Source organism: Rattus norvegicus, chromosome X, assembly GCF_021556685.1.
Source record: "Rattus norvegicus strain SHRSP/BbbUtx chromosome X, alternate assembly SHRSP_T2T, whole genome shotgun sequence".
Lineage (NCBI taxonomy): Eukaryota > Metazoa > Chordata > Mammalia > Rodentia > Muridae > Rattus > Rattus norvegicus.
Genome location: NC_141554.1, coordinates 112,861,515 through 112,884,180, shown reverse-complemented (window position 1 = coordinate 112,884,180; position 22,666 = coordinate 112,861,515). Strand labels below are relative to the sequence as shown.

The following is a 22,666-nucleotide window of genomic DNA, read 5'->3' as shown; positions in this document are numbered from 1 at the left end:
GACACAAATCCTGCCAACTCTCCTGGACGAGTTTTAAGTGATTTGGAGAAGAGGGTGTGCAGAATTGAGCTTCAGGCATGATATATTGTAGGAAGGCTGCGTGATGGTGGCATAAAGGCCAGTGCAGCAGCCTGATAGCATGGGGACAGTGCTGCAGACGGGCTGTGATGGCTAACGAATAGCTTTGTTCCTTGGCAGGATCTAGTGAAGAATCATTTGATGTATGCTGTGAGAGAGGAGGTGGAGGTCCTAAAGGAGCAGATTCGTGAGCTGGTTGAGAAGAACTCGCAGCTGGAGCGTGAGAATACCCTCCTGAAGACGCTGGCGAGCCCAGAGCAGCTGGAGAAGTTCCAGTCCCGGCTGAGCCCCGAAGAGCCAGCTCCTGAAGCCCCAGAAACCCCAGAAGCCCCTGGCGGTTCTGCGGTGTAAGTGGCTCTGTCCTTAGGGTGGGCAGAGCCACAACTTGTTCTACCTAGTTCTTTCCAGTTTGTTTTTTGGCTCCCCAAGCGTCATCTCATGTGGAGAACTTTACACCTAACATAGCTGGTGCCAAGAGATGTCCCAAGGACATGCCCATCTGGGTCCACTCCAGTGACAGACCCCTGACAAAGAGCAGGTTTGGAGACTGAGTTGCACGGGGCCTAGTAACCCCAAGCCAGTGAGCTTGTCGTGCCACCGGGCCCTGGGGGCTCCCAGGGTCTGGGCAACTTAGTTCCAGCTGGCCAAGGAGAAAGTAGTTTTGAGATGGAATGCCAATATGCTCCAGAAAGTATAAGGGGTCTGTTTTCATTTCCATGGACATCTTCCACAGCTTCACCTGACAACGACTGTTCCTATGAAGAAGCCACTTGTGTTTTAAGCAGAAGCAACCTCTCTCTTCTCCTCTGTCTTCCAGACGGGGACAGAGATGGGAGAGATTGAGCCAAATCAGCCTTCTGTTGGTTAATATTGTATAATGCATGGCTTTGTGCACAGCCCAGTGTGGGATTACAGCTTTGGGATGACTGCTTATAAAGTTCTGTTTGGTTAGTATTGGCATAGTTTTTCTATATAGCCATAAATGCGTATATATATATACCCATAGGGCTAGAACTATATATTAGTGTAGTGATGTATACATATACACATACACATACATGTTGAAGGGCCTAACCAGCTTTGGGAGTACTGACTGGTCTCTTATCTCTTAAAGCTAAGTTTTTGACTGTGCTAATTTACCAAATTGATCCAGTTTGTCCTTTAGATTAAATAAGACTCGAGATATAAGGGAGGGAGAGGGAGACCAGCCTCACCATGCGGCCACAGATGCCTTGCTGCTGCAGCCCTCCCCAATCTGTCCACTGAAGACATGAAGTCCTTTTGAATGCCAAACCCACCATTCATTGGTGCTGACTACATAGAATGGGGTTGAGAGAAGATCAGTTTGGACTTCACATTTTTGTTTAAGCTTTAGGTCGTTTTTTTTTTTGTTTTGTTTTCGTTTGTTTTTGTTTGTTTTTTCTTTTCTTTTTTTTTTAAGTTCTTGTGGGAAACTTTGGGATTAGTCAAAGGATGGAGTCCTGTGGTAGACAAGAAGAGTAAATAGTTTTGATCCCTTCGGGGCCTGGAAAATGCACCCAGGAAGCTTGTGAAAGAAGGTTCTGTGACAGTGAACACTTTCCACTTTCTGACACCTTATCCTGCTGTATGTCTCCAGGATTTGGATTTTGATTTTTCAGATGTAGCTTGAAATTTCAATAAACTTTGCTCTTTTTTTCAAAAAATCAACTTGATGTCTGACTGTATAACTGAGGCGGATGAGCACCTGGTAGAAAGAAGCAGGCTCTTTTCTAGTCGATCCAATCTCTGTTGGCTACCTGATAAGGCCAGACCTGTGCTACATTCACGATGCTTTGTCGTTCATATGGTCCCTACATGAAGAACATGCTTGTGCTCCTCTGCCTCCCTGCCCCAATAAAGGAAGCAGAGACTCAGCAAGTTTAAGTAACTGTCCAGAGTCACACCGTTCTTACAAAAACTTGGCCTCAACCTGGCAGCCTTCCTACTCCATCCTGCTCTTTTATAAGAAAGCTACAGAATGAATGACTATTAACACCTAACTTTAACTTGAGGGGAAATTTGAAAAAGATACCCCCCAAGAATGCTCCAAAGAAACAGGCAGGGCATACTTGTGACAGAACAGAGAGGAACCAAGTTAATACAGGTGGGCCTGTCTCTTCCTGCTTCTGAAAGGGTCAGCACAAACTGCATTTTAATAATCCACTTGGAGCTCTTGAGCTTGACAAAGAAAGTGTTTTGGTGGGAAAAGGGAGATAGTGTGAGGTGGAAAAGCTACATTCTTCCAGTCTGCTTTCCCAGACCCACCCTTAAAAGATAAGCCTCAATGCCTGCTTCTCCATCAGTCCTTGGAATTCTCTGACCAGCTGTGTGGGCAAAGTCTATTCCAGCTTCCCTCTGCACCTCTTAAGGACGACTTACTACCATCTTCCCTGTCTGCATTTAAATGCACTTTGTCTGACCAATTAATGAACATTAGTATCTCTTCTGACAGACTCTCAAATGGACATATACTACAGTAGGCCACTTCTGAACCTCACATGTTCCCAAGGATCTCATCCCATGTCAATTATTTCACTTCATCTGTGCTTCCTGTAGAACACACAGCTATCATTTGGACACATGCAGTTGAACAGAACTCGTTCTTAAACCATGATCCTCAAAGTGACCAAGATGACTTGGCCCAATGACTATCCAAACTAATTCAAAATGATTGCTGCTTTCTCCAGCAGATTCACACTTATTGGCCTTTTCCAATTGTCAAAACCTTTTAACCTTAAATACCTCTGCTTGCTGGCCACCTGAGCCCCAATTTCCCTACCTTATTTTGATCATGCTAATCGGGATGTCAAATTCATTGTGTACACCTGTCAGTTTGGTCAGGGTGCACAGAATGCATAGGTTCTGTCATAGATCAGCCACTCTGGGTCAGCCCCCAAGCAGCCATCCCTCATCTGACCTGGCTTCTTAATCCTCATTCCCAAGCCCTCTAGCTTTACCTTTAAAGCGAGCTGAAGGATTTTTGGACTATTCAGGACAACTATAGACTTCACACCCCTGTGTGAAGCTGAAAAATAGCAAAGGAAGGTTTGGTCCATAGTGCCACATGATTGGAGGTGGGGCACAAGTGGTATTAGCGAGTGGGGGTACATCTGTTATAATTTCAGCACCTGAGAGGGGGAGGCAAGAAGAGAAGTTCAGAGGACAGCCTGGACTACATGAGACCTTGTCTCAAAAAGGGGAGGGGGTATGAAGAGAGTAAGAGGTCTGAGGGTGGAGGGGCAGAAAATATCCTATCAGACCCTCTGGTCAACAAGCACTTTCTGTACAAGAAAGGGGAAAAAAACTTGTCCCACAGTCACTTAGTGGTAAAGAGAACAACTTTGTTCCCTAGGCAACCGCACCTAAACAGAGACAAACACTGCAACCTCTGAGGCCACAGCAGTTACTAGACTAGATAAGAGGAACTTTAGCGGTTCGCTATTCACACAGGAGCAGCTCTTTGTTATTTGTTATTGTTGCTCCACAGAAAACCTGCTATGGTGGAGAAAGGCAGAAAAACATATTGTCCGTAGACTTTCATGGCTTTTCAAGATCTGGCTCAGCTGGTCGAATCAGACCCAGATACAAGGGGAAAAAAAACAAAACAATGAAAGCTGCAGCAGTAATCTTTCTGGGCATGCCACCTTGCCGGGTGACCTATGATCTACTATCTCATCTAGTCTCCTCCTGGCAGTCCTACTGACATAACCAAAGGGATCACAAAAGCACTGCTCTGTAACCCTACTGAAGAAGGCAAAGCGCTGTGTTTCCTGCCCTTACAAAAAGACAGTTACAGATTAGTTCCATTAAACAGACAAGAACACTGGGAGCCCGAGAGCTCCGTGCAGCTCCCAGAGTTCCCATGAGTCTCGGGAGACAGCAGGCCACCAACCCCCAATGTCAAAAATACTCTGAGAACCCCTCAGGTCCATAGTAGTTGAAGCTTTATTCTTTACTGAGAGGAAGAGGGAAAAGGAGAGGATGAGAGAGAAAGAACAAAAGTATTTAATTTAATGTGGCTTTTAAAAGAATTGCTTGTATTTGCCCTGAAAGCTGGAAACATCCTTTGAATACTAAAGCAGTAATGCACATGTTAACTAGCTAGGTTGAGCTGAAAGACAAGAGAAAAGCACACAAGGAAGAAAGTGCAGAGCCCCCCAGCTCCTGTGGTGTTTTGAACATCATCCTACTTATTCAGGAAACCCTTGCCTTCTCCTCTTAGGCTAGAAATTGATGGGCCAAGGACAGAGACAGCTCAGTCCCTGGGCAGGTGTGCAGAGAAACCCACTCAGGCCGGGACACTGAACTTTTATATCACATACCACTAAAATCTCCCCAAACCTCTGAGGTATGTCCTATTAAGATCCCTGTTAATGGGGTTGGGGATTTAGCTCAGTGGTAGAGCGCTTGCCTAGCAAGCGCAAGGCCCTGGGTTCGGTCCCCAGCTCTGAAAAAAAGAAAAGAAAAAAAAAATCCCTGTTAATGCGCCACCTAGGGGTTTTTTGTTTGTTTGTTTGTTTTTTCTTCCAGGAGCTAAGGACCAAACCCTGGGCCTTAGTGCTTGCTAGGCAAGCGCTCTACCTGGCAAGCACTCTACCACTGAGCTAAACCTCCAACCCCCTTTAAGAGCCCTGTTTAGGGATAGTGTGCTCAGTGGTAGAAAGCATACCTCGTACAAATAAGGAAGGCCCTGGGTTTAATCTCTAGCTGCAAACCCACCAATAATAAATGTTCTCATGTTACCAATGAGAAAATGAGAACACTATGTGAGTTACAGAGAAGTTAGGCCCCTTGGCCAAAGTCATATAGCTAGTCCAAGGCCAAGCTTGGACGGATGCCTGAAGAAATAGGATAAAGGACTTCAATGGTTTTCTTAATTTCTCCCTTGTAGTGTAATGCTTCCCAATCCAATGGATGGTAGGTATAACTCAGAGAGGTGGGAAGGAGAGGACACCAGCCAAACTAGCAGAAGCTACCATTAAAAAAAAAATCAGTAAGCTGGGTGGTGTGGACCTCATGGTGATCACTGTTGCCTGACAAAACTCCAGAATATCAATATCACCCATCACTTGGGAATCTGAACCCCACTGGAACTGGACTCTGGCAGTTGGGGAAGGATGGAAGTGAACAGAGAAGAAGGAAAGGGGAAGGTGGGAAACTGGCTCGGCTGGCCCCAAGCCAAATGCTTTTAGATAGCATCTATCTAAGAGGTCTCAGGAAAGGTTCCGAGTAGGGAAATTATGTGAGCCAAGAATTAGTTGTAGACGATGGAGTCTGGCAGCTCTGGAGGCTGGAACAGGGAAAGGCTAAGGGTAGGCCTGCTGCCGTTATACTCCAGGTGTGAGGTGATAAGGGCCAGCCCAGGGAAGGCTGAGAACAGAAGCCAGGAAAGAAAAGGATTTCTCAAGTGTGATCTGTAAGCCAACCCCTCAGGACTCCCCGGAAGTTCCAAAGTTCCAAATGCCGATTGCACTCCACTCAGGGAGGCTACAGAGCCTACATCTCTCACAAGTCCATGTCGCTGGTGAGTCTCCACTGTGGAAAACTTTGAGGCTCTACCAAGTGAAAAGTTAGCATGGCCTAGGAGCAAAAGGATCCAGGTAGGGAGGAGATAACAAAGCAGTCTAACTTAAAGATGCCATGGATGCTGGTTTTGTAGGATTTTACATATATAAAATTATTTGCCAGTTCAACCAACTTTTTTTTTACAATTATAACTCAAGGTGACCAAGCAATCGAGATGTCTGTGCCTACACTTTCTGAATGCTAAGATCACAGATATGCAACACCACACCCAGCTTTAAAATTAAAAATTATTCATTTTATGCATATGGGTATTTTGCCTATATGTATGTCTGTGTACCACACATATACCTTGGATATTAAGACTGGTGTGCAACCATCACCAACACATCTCCAGAATGTGATCAGTATCCTAAGTTGGCAGGCATTGTGTCCCCAGGAAACACTCCCCCCACTTTACTTACATCCCACCATGAAAATGATGTCTGATAGATTGAAAAGGCTTTGCAAAAAAGAAGGTGAATTCCAATTTGCATCTCCAGCTGAGCTAAGCATATTTGCATATGGAAAGATCCTGAAAGACACTGGGAGGACAGAGAGTTGTGAAGGCCAGGGCTGAAGCACATGACATGCCCATGTCTGCATGTCATCTGAGCTGAAATGCGGCAGTCATGTGAATGGACATAAGCCACCACCTCTGGGAGAAAAGACTGCAGAGGAAGATGAACAGAAGGCAGAAAACCCAGGAAGGAACCAGGCTGGCTGTGATGCTGGGGAAAACACTCATGTATTTTGACCACCTCGCATCTTTAACCCGTTGGTCCATTCTTTCTGATGTTTCTTCTTCAGAGGTCTCCTTATCATAAGCCCTGCCAGCCTGTAAAATTGAGCACATCTCTAAAGGTCACTTTGAGGAGCTCTGAAGCCACTGAGGTATTCCAGGAAGAGGCAGCCAGGAGTTCTGACTAGCAGTCCTTCCTTGTCTTTGCACAGCTAACATAGTCATATATGACTTGTGGCTTTGCATTGGCTTCTTTAGATCCCAGTTTCGCAAGCTGCACACAAACTGCTTCCACTGGACCCTTTCTAAACCCACTGCCCAGTAAGCCTAAAGACAGCTGTCTGGCTGCAAAATTTGTAAAATTTGTATGGATTACCAATTTGCTCTAGGGACCTCGGTTTCCCTCCCAGCTTGTACTTCCTATTCATTATATCAAGTTACCAAGTCGTTCAGTTAAGATCTCTTTAGAGCTCTATGCAAACCATATATATAGCTCCTTCCTTCCTTCCTTCCTTTCTTTCCTTTCTTCCTTCCTTCCTTCCTTCCTTTCTTTTTTCTTTCTTTCTTCTTTCTTTCTTTCTTCCTTTCTTTCCTTTCTTTCTTCCTTCCTTTCTTTCCTTTCTTCCTTCCTTCCTTCCTTTCTTTCTTTTTTCTTTCTTCTTTCTTACTTTCTTCCTTCCTTTCCTTTCTTTCTTCCTTCCTTCCTTCCTTTCTTCTTTCTTTCTTTCTTTCTTTCTTTCTTCCTGGTGGTTTATTTGTTTTTTTTTTTAACCTCAGGTTATGGCAGCTGAGGACAATCTTGAAGTTCTGATTCTTTTGTCTCTACCTCTAGGGTGCTGGGATTCCAGGTGTCATTCACCATGCCTGTTTTATGTGGTGCTACAGAGCAAAGTCAAGGTTTCATACATCACTGTATTTTCTAACAGCACATAGAACAACTCTCTGAGCAATTGTTACTTCCTCAAGGTGGCACATACATTAATTCTGTACTCGAATAGACTAGGTTCTCGACTACATAGACCAGTGAAGAGTATTTTGGGGAGAGTTCAGGGTAGATATATTTTAATGGCCGACACAATACCAAGCATGGAGGTGAAGACCTGGATATCTAGGACTTGGAAGACTGAGGACAATCTGTGTAAAGCAAGCATGGGCTAAACAATAGGCTCTAAACTAGCCTGTGTTATACAACCAAACTCTGTCTCAAAACCAAACAAAATAACAAAAACCTCTATTGCACGGCCAGCCTTTGCCTCCTGAGTGTTAGGATTAAAGGTGTACACCACCACACCCAGCTATTTAATGGTCTTAAACACCGTCCCCTTGACAGTGGCTCCAAAATCTGTCTAGTTTCAGTGATTCCTTTGAACTTTTGGAAATGGGTTTGCAAAGCTTTCCTTCTCACTTTCTTTCATGAGTTTCATAATATCTTATAAGACCAAATTGAAGTCTTGACTCCACATGTAAGTATACCTCAACAGCTGTGCTCCCCAACTACATAGCTGTCCAAGTCCCAATATATATGGAGGGAAAGGAGAGAAGATGAGAGAGAGGGAGAGAGAGAGAGAGAGAGAGAGAGAGAGAGAGCGAGCGCAGGAGCGCTTCTCTCTAGCATCATTGCTTAAGCTCCCCTCACACAGCCTCAGACACTGGGGCTCCCTGCTTCCACACTGGACTCTGTCCATCCCACGGAGCAGCTACAGCGACCTTCTTAATGCCAAATCAGATCGTGGCGTTCCCTTACCTTAAGCTTATCAATGGCTTATCACATACTTAGACTAAAGTCCAAACTCCTGCCCAGGGCACACAAGCGCTACATGATCTAGCCTCCACTGACCTCTCTAGACTTCTCATGTGCTACTTTGCTTCTCTGGCCAACCTCCAACCCCGCTGAGCCCCCTCCTTCCCAGCTACTTCTCACACACTTTGGTATGTGATTCTCTGTGCAGAATTATCCAGCCGTCTGGCAGTCTACTTGCTTATCACAAGGTTTCTTAGTCTTGTTTCTTAGCATTCTCTCTCTCTCTCTCTCTCTCTCTCTCTCTCTCTCTCTCTCTCTCTCTCATTTTTCCTTGATACCCTCTCCAAAGAAATGTCTCAGGTTGGGGATTTAGCTCAGCGGTAGAGCGCTTGCCTAGCAAGCGCAAGGCCCTGGGTTCGGTCCCCAGCTCCGAAAAATAAAAATTAAAAAAAAAAAAAGAAAAGAAATGTCTCCCATAGACGGCACTTATCACAATTGCATGACATTATTTTGTTTGTGCCTCATGGCTCTGAAAGCTTTCCTTAGTAAAGACACCTCTTCTACAGAGCTTAACACAATCTGTGGTACACACCAATCGACAAAGAAAGCTCTGGGTGTTTTAGATACATTAGCCAGACTGGAGTGATGGCTCAGAGGTTAAGAGCACTCACTGACTGCTCTTCCAGAGGTCCTGAGTTCAATTCCCAGCAACCACATGGTGGCTCACAACCATCTGTAATGGAATATAATGCCCTCTTCTGGTGTGTCTGAAGACAGAGACAATGTAATTAATATAGATACATTAGCCAGTGATGGAGGTTGGGCACGAAGCTTTCTGATGGAGGTGGGCTGGTGGATGTGTCTCAAACCTTTCAAATAACACAAGTAAACTGGTCTGTTGATGGTGTCAGGTATAAATTTCTTGCTCTGCTGACAACTTTTAATTGAGCTCATTCTATGAGTCTGTCAAGCAGCAGGCTCAGCACTGGGAATATGCTGTTTAAGCCAAAGAGTTATAGAGGAGGCTTTTTAAGGGGTTACTGCAAAGGGAGATGGCAGATGTCTGTGCTGTTACCCTAAACACTCTTGTCATTTCCTCCCAATTCCATGTTTTGACCTGGAAAACTTCTGCTGTCTAGAGGTGTTGGTCAAGCCACACCTCTCTGGAAGACAGGGTCATAGTTGTTGGAATTGGCTCTGCCTATTATAACAAAAACAGCAGCCGTAATTGCATTTATGGGATATTTACTTATCAATCTCATAATAGACGTCTGAAGGTAGGCAGCCTAGAGGGGTGGGTACAGCAGCTCTATAAAGTCACCAGTGACTTTACAGTAGCTAATTGTTTTATTGTCTAAGATGGCTGCTCGTGCTCTGGCAAATCTACCCACAGCAAAGGCAGTGGAAAGGGCAGGGAAAACCACAGCTCATTTCTGAGAACTTTTTCTAGAATACTGCACAACACTTTTGCTTACAACTCACTGGCCAGAATGTGATCTGCTCACTCTTCTTTATAAGAGAGACTTGCTTTTATTACCACTGAATGTTTACACCAGAGAACGCAGACACTTGACCAGCGGGGCAAGCATTTCTGCCCAGGATGCATGGACAATGTGTTCTCTGGGAATGTAGCTCCTGTGTGTGTGTGTGTGTGTGTGTGTGTGTGTGTGTGTGTTCATTTTTGAGGTGGGATACTGTATGGCGCCCAGAGTGTCTCTGAACTTCATACTCTGTCTCAGTTAAGGTTTTACTGCTGTGAACAGACACTGTGAACAAGGCAAGTCTTATAAAGGACAACATTTAATTAGGGCTGGCTTACAGGTTCAGAGGTTCACTCCTGTATCATCAAGGTGGGAACATGGCAGCATCCAGGCAGGAGGAGCTGAGAGTTCTACATCTTCATCTGAAGGCTGTGAGCAGAATACTGACTTCCAGGCAGCTAGGATGAGGGTCTTAAAGCCCACACCCACAGTGACACACCTACTCCAACAGGGCCACACATTCTAATAGTGCCACTCTGTGAACAAAGCATATTCAAACCATTACACTCTCTTTCCCTACTTTCTCAAGTGTTGGGATTGCAGACAAAAGCCACCACACCAGGCACATGCTCTGAGGTAATATAGCTTTCGTTCAGATTTTAAAGATTTTCTTAATGTGTATGAATTAATTATGCAATAACAGCCAGTTCCCCAAACCTAGCAGTACAAAGCAGTCAGGACCATACAGAGGAAGACAGAAAATAAGGTGTTATGGAAGGTCTGATGGTTCCCCATAATTTCCTTGTACCACTCCCTCCGGAAACTTCAACATGATCTTAGAAGCTTAAAGTCTGCAAGAGAGGCAGAGACATGTGCTTCTTTCACATTTAGAAAAAGGCAAGAGGCCAAGTGTGATGATGCACAACTGTCATCCCAGTCTGTGAAAAGCAGAGGCAGGGGAATCACTGTGAGTTCCATGCCAGCCAGAATGGGGACTATATCATGAGTTTGAGACCTGCTTAGTCTATGTAGTGAGACCTTGTCCCCAAAAAAGAAGTGGAGTTGGGACAAAATGGGGAGGTAGGTAAAAAGGTAAGGGTCAGCATAATGAAGAGAGTCCATGTCAGTACTGTAAAAGATAAAACAGGTGGGTGATGGCTGCAGGCCCACATGGACTGCACAGCCTCAGCAACAGTATGGAGTGTGTGTCTGTCTGTCTGTCTGTCTCTGTGTGTGTGTGTGTGTGTGTGTCTGTGTGTGTGTGTCTGTGTGTCTGTGTGTCTGTGTGTGTGTGTTTTGCAGGTCAGAGGCTCTTTAGCACTTGGTCTCAAGTCCTCCCAACTGACCTCTCTTCAGTACCTCCAATTTCCCAGCAGGGCTTAAAGCTTAGATGAGTCTAACCTTCCCTGCACTGCCTAGGAAATGGGACACCAGGGCAATGTTACAAAGGTCTGGGGAAACTAGGATTTCAGGAAGGTATTTACCCTGCCTCTGGGCAGGGCCCTTTCTGGTGCCAGACTTAGCTATGGAAGTTTGTCACCTGACCCTGTCTTTCCAGTGAGCAAGAATTACTCAGGCAGAACCCAACTCCCGCCCCTCCCTTGAATGCTGAACATTCTGTTTTTTGCCCTTAGAAAGGAACTGGTAAATAACTACATTCTCTTCTCCCAGTTGCATTCCCTTCCCCCACCCATCCTCCGCCTTTATAAAATCAAGGAACTGGGTCATGTTACATAAGTCTGTGTGGTTTTGACGGGCTGAACATCAGGCTTCAAATTGTTGTCCCACACACATGTTGGAGCACAGCCCCTGTTCTCCTGGATAACATGAAGAGAAGCTGCTGAGTTCCAAAGTTTGGTGAATTGTTTTTCCATACACTTCAGGCCAGTTTAACCCATGTGACCCATTTGTGCTCTTCTCCTACAAGGGTATTAAACCCTTAGGAGCAGTCACAACTCGCCTAGACAGGTACCCCATTGTGGGATGGGCAGGGGAAACTTACCAGAATCTGCCATCAAAGCATCAAGGCCAAAACCCTCCTTCTGTAGAGTCAGCCATTCCACCAGGCCTTTGTTCAGTGAACAAATCCTTAGAGAAAACCTCTTACATACATGGTGCGTGGACAGGTTAGACTCCTGAACTCGTGTGGTTCTATCCTAGTAGAGGAAGACAGAAAGAAAGAAAAGAAAGAAGCAAGTAAGGAAAGCATCAAATGTTAAGGAAACCAAGGCTAGGAGGGATGAAGAGGACGGCTGTAGATGTCACAGCCCAGGTCTTATACTGTCCAATGTCTGTTTTCTGTTGTGTGTTGTTGTCGGTGGTGGTGGCCACATATACTGTGTGTTGAACATCTAGTACCAGGCCCTGAAGACAAAAAAGAACACAGTTAAGTAACTAGGGCATGGTGGTGCAGGAAGTTTGGAGTTCCAGGCTACCGGGGGCATCATAGTGAGACCCTGTTTTTTAAAAAAGAGATAAATATTTTTGCTCTGGAAAAACTGTATAATCATGGAGGCAAACTGAATGAAGATACACACACACACACACACACACACACACACACACACACACACACCCCAATCTGGACATACAAAGTCTCCATACAGTCCTAACAAAAGAAAGGCTATACAAAAAGACGTGCTTCATCCTTCTTTTGCATTTGAGACAGGGTCCTGCGCAGTCCAGACTGAACTAGAACTCTTGTTTATAGCTAAAGATAACCTTGAACTCCTGATCTTCCTGTGAGTAGTGGTATTACAGACAGGTGTCCCTGTCCTAGTCAACAACACAACACTTGTAAAATCCACAGGGCAAACCACCTCCACACTTATAATGACAACCTCTCAAAACAAAAACCCTTTCGCAGAGGCCAGTGCCCGGTCAGAAAAGCCCAGACTGTACTTGACAAATTGCTGGAGGCTGTGGACAAGCTTGAGAGTTCCAAATTCTCTCTGCAACCCTCCCTGGGTAGCACCAGGCGTTTGTTTTGCCTCCAGGAGCTTCACCAGCTCACAGCCAGTATCAGAAACACCCAACCCTGGCTTCTGGAAGGGGGTGGGGGAGGGAAAAGAAAACATTCTGAAATATGCCAGAGCATTCTGTTCTTCTTTTAAAGGCCCCAGGAAAAACAATTTTACTAGAACTTAACTTGCTGACATGACAGCAGCACAGCCTGACCAACCTTAGGGAATGGCATACTCAAGTCTAGCTCTCTGGAGCCTGCTGCATGGATGGTGTGTGTGTGTGTGAGTGTGTGTGTGTGTGTGTGTGTGTGTGTGTGTGTGTGTGAGAGAGAGAGAGAGTGTGTGTGTGTGAGTGTGTGTGTGTGAGAGTGTGTGTGAGTGTGTGTGAGTGTGTGTGTGTGTGAGAGAGTGTGTGTGTGTGTGTGAGTGTATGTGTGAGTGTGTGTGTGTGAGTGTGTGTGTGTGTGGTGGGTAGGTGAATGGAAGGAGTAGGACTGGGAGACAGAGCCATCCCCAGGCTCCCCCAGCCATTCTGCCCTGCTAAAGGGACACAGACATTGAGAGACACTACGGAAAGTGACATGATCCGCCAAAGAGAAAGGAGACTCTTCACTCAGCTCATAAGTTCACACTGTTTGAGAGAGTTGTTACCATGACAAAATGTGTACAAAAATCGACCTAGACACATACCTTACATACATGACAAAAATAGCTCAAATACATACTACTGGAGGGCAACACTGAGTGATGTTATAAAAAGAAAGAGAGGAGGGGGATATGTTCTATGGGGTTTTGGGGAAGGGGGGTGCAGGCCCAGGCTGAGACATCCCTTCCCCCTGAAGGACCAGCCACAGGATGGTATAGTATAGAATAGAGTTTATTTGGGGTATGGGGAGGAGAGTTAAGAGGGTAGTAGGGCAAAGAAAGAGACAGAAGTAGAGAAGTAGAGGCCGGCCATGAGCACGTGGAGAGAAGTGGGGAAGGGAATGGGGAGGGAAGGGACAAAGGGGGAAGAGGATAAGAGAGTAAGAGAGCAAGAGAGAATAAGAGAGTGAGGAGGGGGCAAGCAGCCCCTTTTATAGTGAGTCAGGCACACCTGGCAGTTGCCAGGTAACTATGGGGTGGAGCATACCTGGCTGTTGCCAGCTAACCGTGGGGGTAGAGCTTAGACAAAAAGCTAACACCGAGAACACCCTCAAGGTTTATCCCATCTCTCAACACTGTGACAGCATGTTATCCATAGAGCTCACACACAGTAGTGTTACATAATTACCAACAAAACAAATCCATTTTTCTTTAAGATTAGAATGCTGGGAGTTGTGCTGTATCTATAGCCATCACTGCATGCAAAGATTGGGTGTGGGGTGACTTTTCAAATGTAACACCAAATACATGATTTGTGAAAGAAGTAGTTGATGAACTAAATTTTATTCAAATTAAAAGCCTCCAGGCATACATGCCTGTCTCCTCAGAACTGGAGAGGCTGAGGCAGAAGTATCACAAATTCAAGGACAGCCTAGGATACTGACTGAGTTCCAAGTCAATTTCAGCTGCACAGTGAAAACTGCTCTCAGAAACTGATGAAGATTCAAGGGAAGGAAGGGAAGGAAGGAGGGCGAAGTGGGGAGGAATGCTAAGGTGCGAGGGGAGAACAGGAGCACAGAAAAAGATACACAACTCCATACTTGTGAGGGAACTGCAAATCCAAGAGAAAAGGATAATCTAACCATAATACTCTTTAGAATTTGCCTAGAGAACCTGAAAACTTAGATCTGTACAAAAGCCTGGGGAGAGCTGTGTTTGTATCAGCTTTATCCATTAGGGCCCAAACCTGGAAGCAACCAGGACATCCTTGAGCAGATTAAATGGACAAATAAATGGTGGTAAATTCTGTTAGTGGATTCTTTTTGTTTTCCAGGTTGTAAAAAAGGAGCTGTTGAAACCACAAAAAGACAGCACAGCAGTTCTCAACCTGTGGGCTGTGACCCGCTTTGGAGGTTGAACAACCCTTTCACAGGGGCAGCATATCAGACATGTCCAGTACAATTCACAACAGCAGTAAAATTACAGTTATGAAGTAGCAATGAAAAATGTCATGGCTGGGGGTCACCACAACATGGGGAGTTGTCATGGCATTAGGAAGGTTTGGAATCACTGACACAAAACAACTTTAGATTCCTTATGTGCAAGAAGCCAAAGTACAAAGGCTACAAGCTCTGCGGACCTGATTAGGAGGCATTATGGCTACCTCAGAACTTCAGGGAGGGTGAAAATAGCTAGGATTGCTAGGAGTTGGTAGGAAGGAGAGAGAATAAGTATCATACAGAAGATGTGGGGGGGGGGAGGACAACAAAACTATTCAGTGTAATATTGTCAGCTCAACATTTGCTGAAACCCATAGGATACACATACCAAGTTTGAGCCCTAAGGCAAGCTATGAAGCTGGCCTTTGGGCGATGAGACTACATCAGTGCAGGCTCATCAATTTTAATGCATTTTTCCACTCTGGAAGGGAATGTCAAGAGTCAGTCATGGAGAGAGGTATGTGTGTGGGAGGACAGGGGATGAGTGACAATTTTCTGGACTTTCTCATAAACTGTGCTATGACCCTGCAACCGCTGTAAAATAAATGTAAGTAATGTAAGCTCATTAACTATTTCAGAAATATGGACAGTTGGAGTTTTCAGGCACCTAGAGACCATCGGCCTACTACACTTATTTGGTAGATAGAGCAGCTGAAGCTCGGGGAGTGGAAGGGACTTGCCCAAAACAAACAGAGCAAGTGCAATGCCAGGGTTAAAGGCATGTACTGCCTCTCTGTTCTATACGGGTCAGACTACCACGAACCAATAATCACCCCATTGTTTTCTGTTAGACTGTGAATAGTGTATGCTCTTGTGGAGTAAGAAGACAGAAAAACCATGCCAGGCTTTTGGGCACACACCTGTAATCCTAGCACTTGAAAGCTTGAGGGAAGATGATCTAGGGTTCAAGGTTAGCCTGGGCTACAAGACCAACCAACATACAAAGCAATAACAGCACAAGCAGACAATAACAACAGTCCACAAATTCAAGCTGTTGGGAGTACCAGGCCTAATATCTGCCGTAAATTCTTCTAAACCTTTAGGGCTAGAAGTGAGCTGGGAGGAAAGATCCAGAAAGGAAACTAAGGCCTTTTCCTGAGGCCTGTTCTCCACCCTCCTGCTCCTGGCTGAGGGCCCGGGCAGGACAGAACATTAACTAAACTCTACGTAAGAGTGTGTTTATTCACTGTAAGATCCAGAGGGGTTTTGTTGCTGTTGCTGCTGCTACTGCTGGGCTACCATCATTTGTTTGAGAGTGATTTTTGGCATATAGCCAAGGCTAGCCTGGACTTTCAACTCTTCCTCCTGTCACCTCCCAAATACTGGGGTTACGGATATAAGCCAATCCACTCAGTTCCTAAATATATATATATTTTAATTGACATGTAATAATTCAAGGCTGGCTCAGTGGCAAAAAGCACTGGCTGTTCTTCCAGAGGTTCCGAGTTTAATTCACAGCGCCACATGGTGGCTCACAACTGTCGGTAATGAGATCTGATGTCCTCTTCTGCCAATAGAGTGCTCGTATGTACAAATAATACATCTTTTTAAAAAAAAACAAAGAAAAAATATGATAATTCTACATACGTGTGGAGGACAGTGTAGCATCACGATAAATGTTAGTATGTGCAAAAATTATCAGATCATGTACTTATCACTTTATTGTGAGGGGAATATTTAAAATCTTCTTTGGGCCAGACTTGTTGGCACATGAAAGGATCAGAAAAGTTCAAAAGCTGCTTGTCCACAGAGTACATTTAAAGGCAGTCTAAGGCAATTTATTGAGACCCTTTCTCCACTTTTTTAACCATCCAAATCTTCTCTTCTACGCCTTCTGAAATGTACAAGTACCCAGAACACTTTTCCTTATGTTCAAGGTCCAAGCCACCATCTTCTCCAGTCTGACCTCAGTGATCACAGTAGCCTCTTAATGAACCTCTCTTACTGGTCTCTCATCCTGTGCAATCCACACCATACACGTCTCGCCAGAGGAAGTGTCTGCAACAGAAACTGGCTTGGATCGCCTCCCTGCTCAAAATACTCCTGCAGCTGGCTTCTTCTCTCCAGTGAAATTCATACCCTGGACCACTGCCTCACAAAATGTTCAGGTCTTAGTCCTGTCTGTCCCCTCCTGTGACTCTTCTCACAAAATACCCCCTCCCACGCAATGCCCGGGTCACCTTACATGCCAAGCTGTTCTACTTCTGGGCCTTTGCTCATAACAGTTCCACCTGCCAGTAATAATCTCTCCATTAAGGTCAGCCAACCTGGTGATAACATACTCATCTTTCAAGACAGCAATAGAAAACATTCCCGAAACTCCCCGGCTAAATAAACCATTCCCTCTAATGTGCCTTATAAAGCACCAGAAATGCCTCTTTAAAACCTATTATGTATGGTTTTTCCCTCTTCGTGTAGGTAACCAATTCTATTAGTTTCTGGCTTATTCTTCTGTTTCCTTCTGTATCTACACATAGATCTTTTTTAAAACGTCTTTTCCTTAAGCAAAAAGGAATGTAACATAGACATATTTTTTGTACTTGTCTTTGTTTGCGATGTTAGGGATAGAATTCAAGGCCTCACACATATGCTGGACAAGTACTCTACCACGGAGCTACACCCCAGTCCCATGCTTGTGATTTTATTAACAAGATACCAACTGGGTGGTGGTGGTACGAGTCTTTAATCCCAGCACTTAGGAGGACGAGACAGGCAGATCTCTATTTGATCAAAGCTAGTCTGGTCTACAAAGCAAGTTCCAGGACAGCCAGGACTAAACAGAGAAACCCTGTCTTGAAAAACATATGTATTTCACATGTATAATCCAAGCACTTGGGAGGTGGAGGCAGGAGGATTGTAAGTTTCAGGCAGCTTAGGCTATCTAGTAAGAACCTATCTCAAAATTAATTAAACGTGTAAGGAACTAGCCTAGAAATCAGTCTCTGTGTACACAGCACAGCTTGCTCCCTTGAGCTCTCACACCAAGCATTTCACGGGAGCCAGTGACAAAACCAATTTCCTAAATTTCAAGAAATACTTTTTCGTATTTTATTTTTTATGGTCCTTGTTGGGGAAAAACAAAGAAAAAGCAAATTGTAGTGATTTGACGTTAGCAAAGCTATTAATCAGAAGACAACGAACCCCAAGGAATCATGGAAAGAAGAGGAGGAGGAGGAGGAAAAAGAGGAAGAAGAGAAATTTACTGCTTTTCCAGATTCAACAAGTACCAATTGTTTGTTCAAAGGGGCCTCATAAGATTGAGCATGCATCTTACAAACAAGTATGCCATTCTATTGAGAACTATAATAAAGTCCTTTACTGTGCTTCAAGGATTCCGGAGCGCTTTCACACACATATTATCTCATTTGATCCCTGTAGTGAAAACATCTACACAGGAACAATTGCGCTGCTGGCCAGTCTTTGATGTGTGTTAAATGGTTTGAGAGTTTAACTGTGATATGTCTACCCAGACTACAAAGGGTTAACTAACGCTGAACTGGAAACAACCTGGACTTGTTAAAGGCACACTGTTGGAGGAGGCTTGGGAGCAGGAAGTGGTCAGGAAGCCAAGTGGGCCCCAGGCTCAAATTTCCCTGACCAGGAGCCTCAGATGAATGATGGTGGAAAACCCCCAACTGCACTGGATCCTCTCCCATTAATTTAGACATTTCATAAACAGATTGCATCGTTCTCCAGAAATGAGGAAAGTTAATCATTTCCTTGGATTGAGAGTTCCAAGAGGCCCTTGTGGCTTTGTGTGGACCTTCAAAAGAACTTTATGTAGACAGAGTCTGTGAAACATTTTATACTTGTCTATTAAATATTCACTAGGCTCCCCTGCCCTCGTTAATATCTTTTGAGAGGAGGACCAAGAACCCATCCAAGGTCTGTCAGGCCTTGAAGAACCTAAGGACGCATCACAGGCCCCCTTACAGCCAACTTCCCAGCTGTCCCTGCTTCTCTCTAGATGCCCACGTGCGCCCCACCCACATGTTCCCCACCCACCGCCAGCAGCCTGGCAACAGACCACCCCACCACCATCAGGAGAGCTTTGAAAGAAGCCTTCTCCTGACAATTCGGCTCCTGGCATGGATGCGTCCACCTGCTTCCAGTAATATGAAACTCTAGTACTCCAAAGCGTGAAGCAGGCAGACAGGGGGTCAGACAGGACTAGCTTGTCAAGATAGGAGACTAATGTGGACGGTATAAAATTTCTAAAGACATCACTTACAGAAGAAACTGTAGGATGTGCAGAGTTAGATGGACCTGAGTCCAGGCCTTAGTTCTATATTTGGTAAGTTATGTGTTCATGGGTAAATCAGTCAACACAGTTCACTCACCTTTACAGTACTGATGTAGGCTCTCATTTCTGCCATTCCAGTACTTGGGAGGTAGAAGGATTCTAAGGAGTGCATTGTAGACCTCACCTAAGCCACATACTTACAGGTCAGTCAGGTCTGCGAAGTTAGACTCTGTCTCAACAAAATAAGTTCTTGTGACTGCATGATCAATACTATGTTACAATAGCTGTCGTGGAGAATAAATCACTCCTTAATTTTTTTTAATTTGGTTTTTGGAGACATGGTTTCTCTCTGTCTTGGACTGGCTCTGTAGACCAGGCTGACCTCGAACTCACAGAGATCCACTTGCCTCTGTCGTCTGAGTATTGGGATTAAAGGTGTGTGCTTCTCCTACTCCTTCTCCAAAAAAGGGTCTTAAAACCCAGCATTGACGGCCCCTTGCCTCTGATCCTCCCAGCACTTTAGAAACAGAGGCAGGTGGATCTCTGTGAGTTTGAGGCTAGCCTGGTCTATATAGTTCCATCCAGGACAGCCAGCTAGAGCTACACAGAGAAATCCTGTCTCGAAAACAAACAAACAAAAAAAATGTTTAAAGTAAGATGTGGAATGAGAATGTAGCTCAGTGGTAGAGAGGTAGTCTAGGTGTCCAAGGCCCCGAGTTTGATTCCCCACCACAACTCCCTCCACCTGAAAAAAAAAAAAAAACCCTGAAGTTTTTAGCCTGACCTTGGTTGCCTAGACTATTAGCATGCCACACCTAAAAGTGGCTTCGGAGAGCATGGACTTCACAATTTTTTGATGGAGAATAGTAAAAAGAGTTCCCCCACCATCTGCCATGCCCCGTGTTTTTCCACCACATCAAACAGCTGTTATGGAAAGGCAGACCGGTAAGCCAGTGAGGCGGAGCCTGGAATGGTGGAACCTAGGTTGAGGAGGTGGCAGTAGCCAGTTTGGCTGGCGTAGTGTAAGTTGGTAGTAATGCCCACTTGAAGGCAAAGCTTCAAGCCTCGTGAGAGAAATATTTCTAAGATCTAAAGCTTGGCTGAAACTCCATTTGGTGATTTTTCTCCCTAACTGCTCCTCAGCCTCCTCTTCCCCTAAATAACACTCCTCCCATGCATCGGGAGAGGCACGGTGTTCATCTTCCTTGGGCTGCTAGCAGTGCGTGAGTGGTAATCAGTCGCATTTCTACAGTTATTTGTGACCAGGTGTGGCTGGAGGAGCGAAGAAACTTGTCTCTCATAGTGGAGGGAAGTTCTGAGACGATCCTCACCACCCCCAACCCTATCCCACAAAGACAAGCGAGGGACCGGCCAGCAAGAAGCTGCAAGGTTGCTGCGCCTCCTGTGGCCAGCGGGCTCTTGAAGTGGTGTGTCAAACAGTAGCCAATCCTATTGCAGCTCCGTCTTCCGTGCCCCGCCCTACTTGACCTCACGTGGCCCTTCATGAGGTTTCTGTTTGCTTGCTTTGGGACCCAGGGAGCACTGGGAGTTCTGCCCAGCTCAGCACTTCGTTAGACTCCCCAGGCAGGAAGGAACTGGCCCGCCCTTAAGAACGCAGCTCCTGTCTGAGCAACCGCCAGACTAAACAGGCTTGGGATGTAACTCGGGGCTGGTGCTGGCTGGCTTTACTGCACCCTTACACTGTGGAAGCACAAAGCACTTTGAAGAACATATACCATATGAGACTCTTTTTCTTCCCTTTCTGGGCATCTCTGTTCCAGAACTCCACATTTCCCACAGTGCACCTGCGAATTCATCGTGCCACAATCCACTTGGCTTTTCCCCTCCATAGTTCTCTACTAGCTTTTTCTCTTAATGGGCGACTAGAAACAGAAGTGAGATGACCTTGGGCAAGCCACTCCCTATTTCTGGGCTTCATTATCCTCATCTGCAAAATGTGTGGGCCCAACCCACAGTCCAGTTTCAATAGCCACCAACTTAGTGTAGCTCACCATCATAACCTCCTCACATATCTGTCCGGTCAATCTGGTACCAACCAACCCAGCAGCCAAGCTACCCTGTACCACTGAATTCCCAATTTCAAATCCTCCCTTTCGGCAATTTGCAAAACCCAAATCCTCAGCCTGATCCACAAAGTCTTATGGAGTCTGGCCTGTAGCTGGCTGCTTATTGTTACCTCTGGCCTCCTTCTCCTGTGCTGTCAGAATATTGAGGGATGCCTCTATGACCTTGAAAGCAATTTGGCTCACAGTCATTCTCGACCCAAGTGTAAAAGACTTTGGCCTCATAGTATCTTCTAGAATGGTTCGATTTCTACTGTTCAGCCCCAACAGTCTCTCTGAAGGTTTTCCACAAAGGTCAAGCTTGCAGCTACACAAGGGTCAAGCTTGCAGCTGCCTCTTGACAAATGGCTCTTCTGCTCTGCCTGAATACTCTTATCCTTTTACTGGCCTATTTAACTCCTGGTCAGGCATGTGGTATCATCTCTAAGTCACTTCCTTGGATTCTTGGGGAAACCCTTCTTGCAGTCCTATTCTACTGCCACAAGCAAAGTGGACATTGCCCTTCTTTCAGAGTACTAGTTCCTACTGTACACATTTAACATACATTGCTCTTGCTAACCTGTAAGCTGCATCGGTGTGAGTACACGAGTCACATTCTCTTCCTGTGTTTTGTCAAGGTGGATAGGGGCAAATCTGACTCTGAAAAGGTTTCATGTAATCCAGGCTGGCCTCAAATCCATTCTATAGCCAAAATTGCCCTTGAACTTGTGCTCCTCCTTCCACGAGCTTGGAGTCCAGGTAGGAGTCACCAAAGCTGGCTAATTTTCACCCATGGAGTGCCTAGTAGATAAGAGGAACACACTTAAAATGAATGCAATGATGAATAAAGGAACAAATGATGATCTGTGCCAGCCTAGCAGTCCCTGCTTTGGTTATAGCAGGTCTTTGTGTCCCCACCTCTCTAGGCATATAAAACTGTAGTGTCAGGGAAACTAGGAGAACATACTTGTCCCTGTCAGAGACTCTAAAAGTCAAAAACATCATTCTGTAGTTTATATTATTCCCACATAATGCTGACTTCATGACTGATTCAATTCATTCAATATTGGCTGGCTAATCCTATGGTGGGCCTGGTTCTGACCTGGAAGCTGCTAGTCCAACGACAGCTTTAGTCTTCCCAGAATTCTAAAGCATCTTAAGCACTCGCATATAAACAAGCAATTCCTAAATGAGACAGACTGTGAGAAATGCCCAGGAACACAGAGGAAAGAGCAGTTGGGAACTAATTGTCCTATGGAAATTTAATGGGGGAGGAAGGAGGGGCAGAAAATTGTGCAAGAGGGTAATCTGATTAGTGGCTGGGCAGGGGTGCATTTCCTGACAGAACGATGAGCAAGAGAGAAAGATGCCTGTGTTGGGGGAGCATTTCAGGACAAGCTCACGGTCCACTAGTGGTCAGCAGGACCTGTGTGCTGGGGTGTCAGAACCACAAGCACCCTTAATGGACCAGAGCAGATCCTGCATTGCTGGGTATCAGAACCACCCACAGAGCCTCTGAAACATGTAAATTCCATGCCTTCCTTTTCCCCAGATTTGGAGGTTCAGTTGTGGGGCTCACCATCTGCGTGTGTTATCTATCTCCCGTAGAGACAAACAATCCAAAGAGAACACCTAGAGGCCCACTGGTGAGGGTTGGCAGGTGGCTGGCTGGTCTATGTGGGAACCAG

General features: G+C 45.3%; 1 protein-coding gene across 5 annotated transcripts in view; it reads left to right on the top strand.

The window, feature by feature from the left end:
- Tsc22d3 (TSC22 domain family, member 3) overlaps window positions 1-1,767 on the top strand; it is a 59,975-nt gene extending 58,208 nt beyond the window's left edge. For all 5 annotated transcript variants that reach the window (NM_001400982.1, XM_087600863.1, NM_001400983.1 and 2 more), the window contains one exon: window positions 199-1,767. In NM_001400982.1, coding sequence (NP_001387911.1) covers window positions 199-429 — 231 coding nt within the window. In that variant the 3' untranslated portion in view covers window positions 430-1,767. The remainder of the gene's footprint in view (window positions 1-198) is intronic.
- Window positions 1,768-22,666: the final 20,899 nt, after the last annotated feature.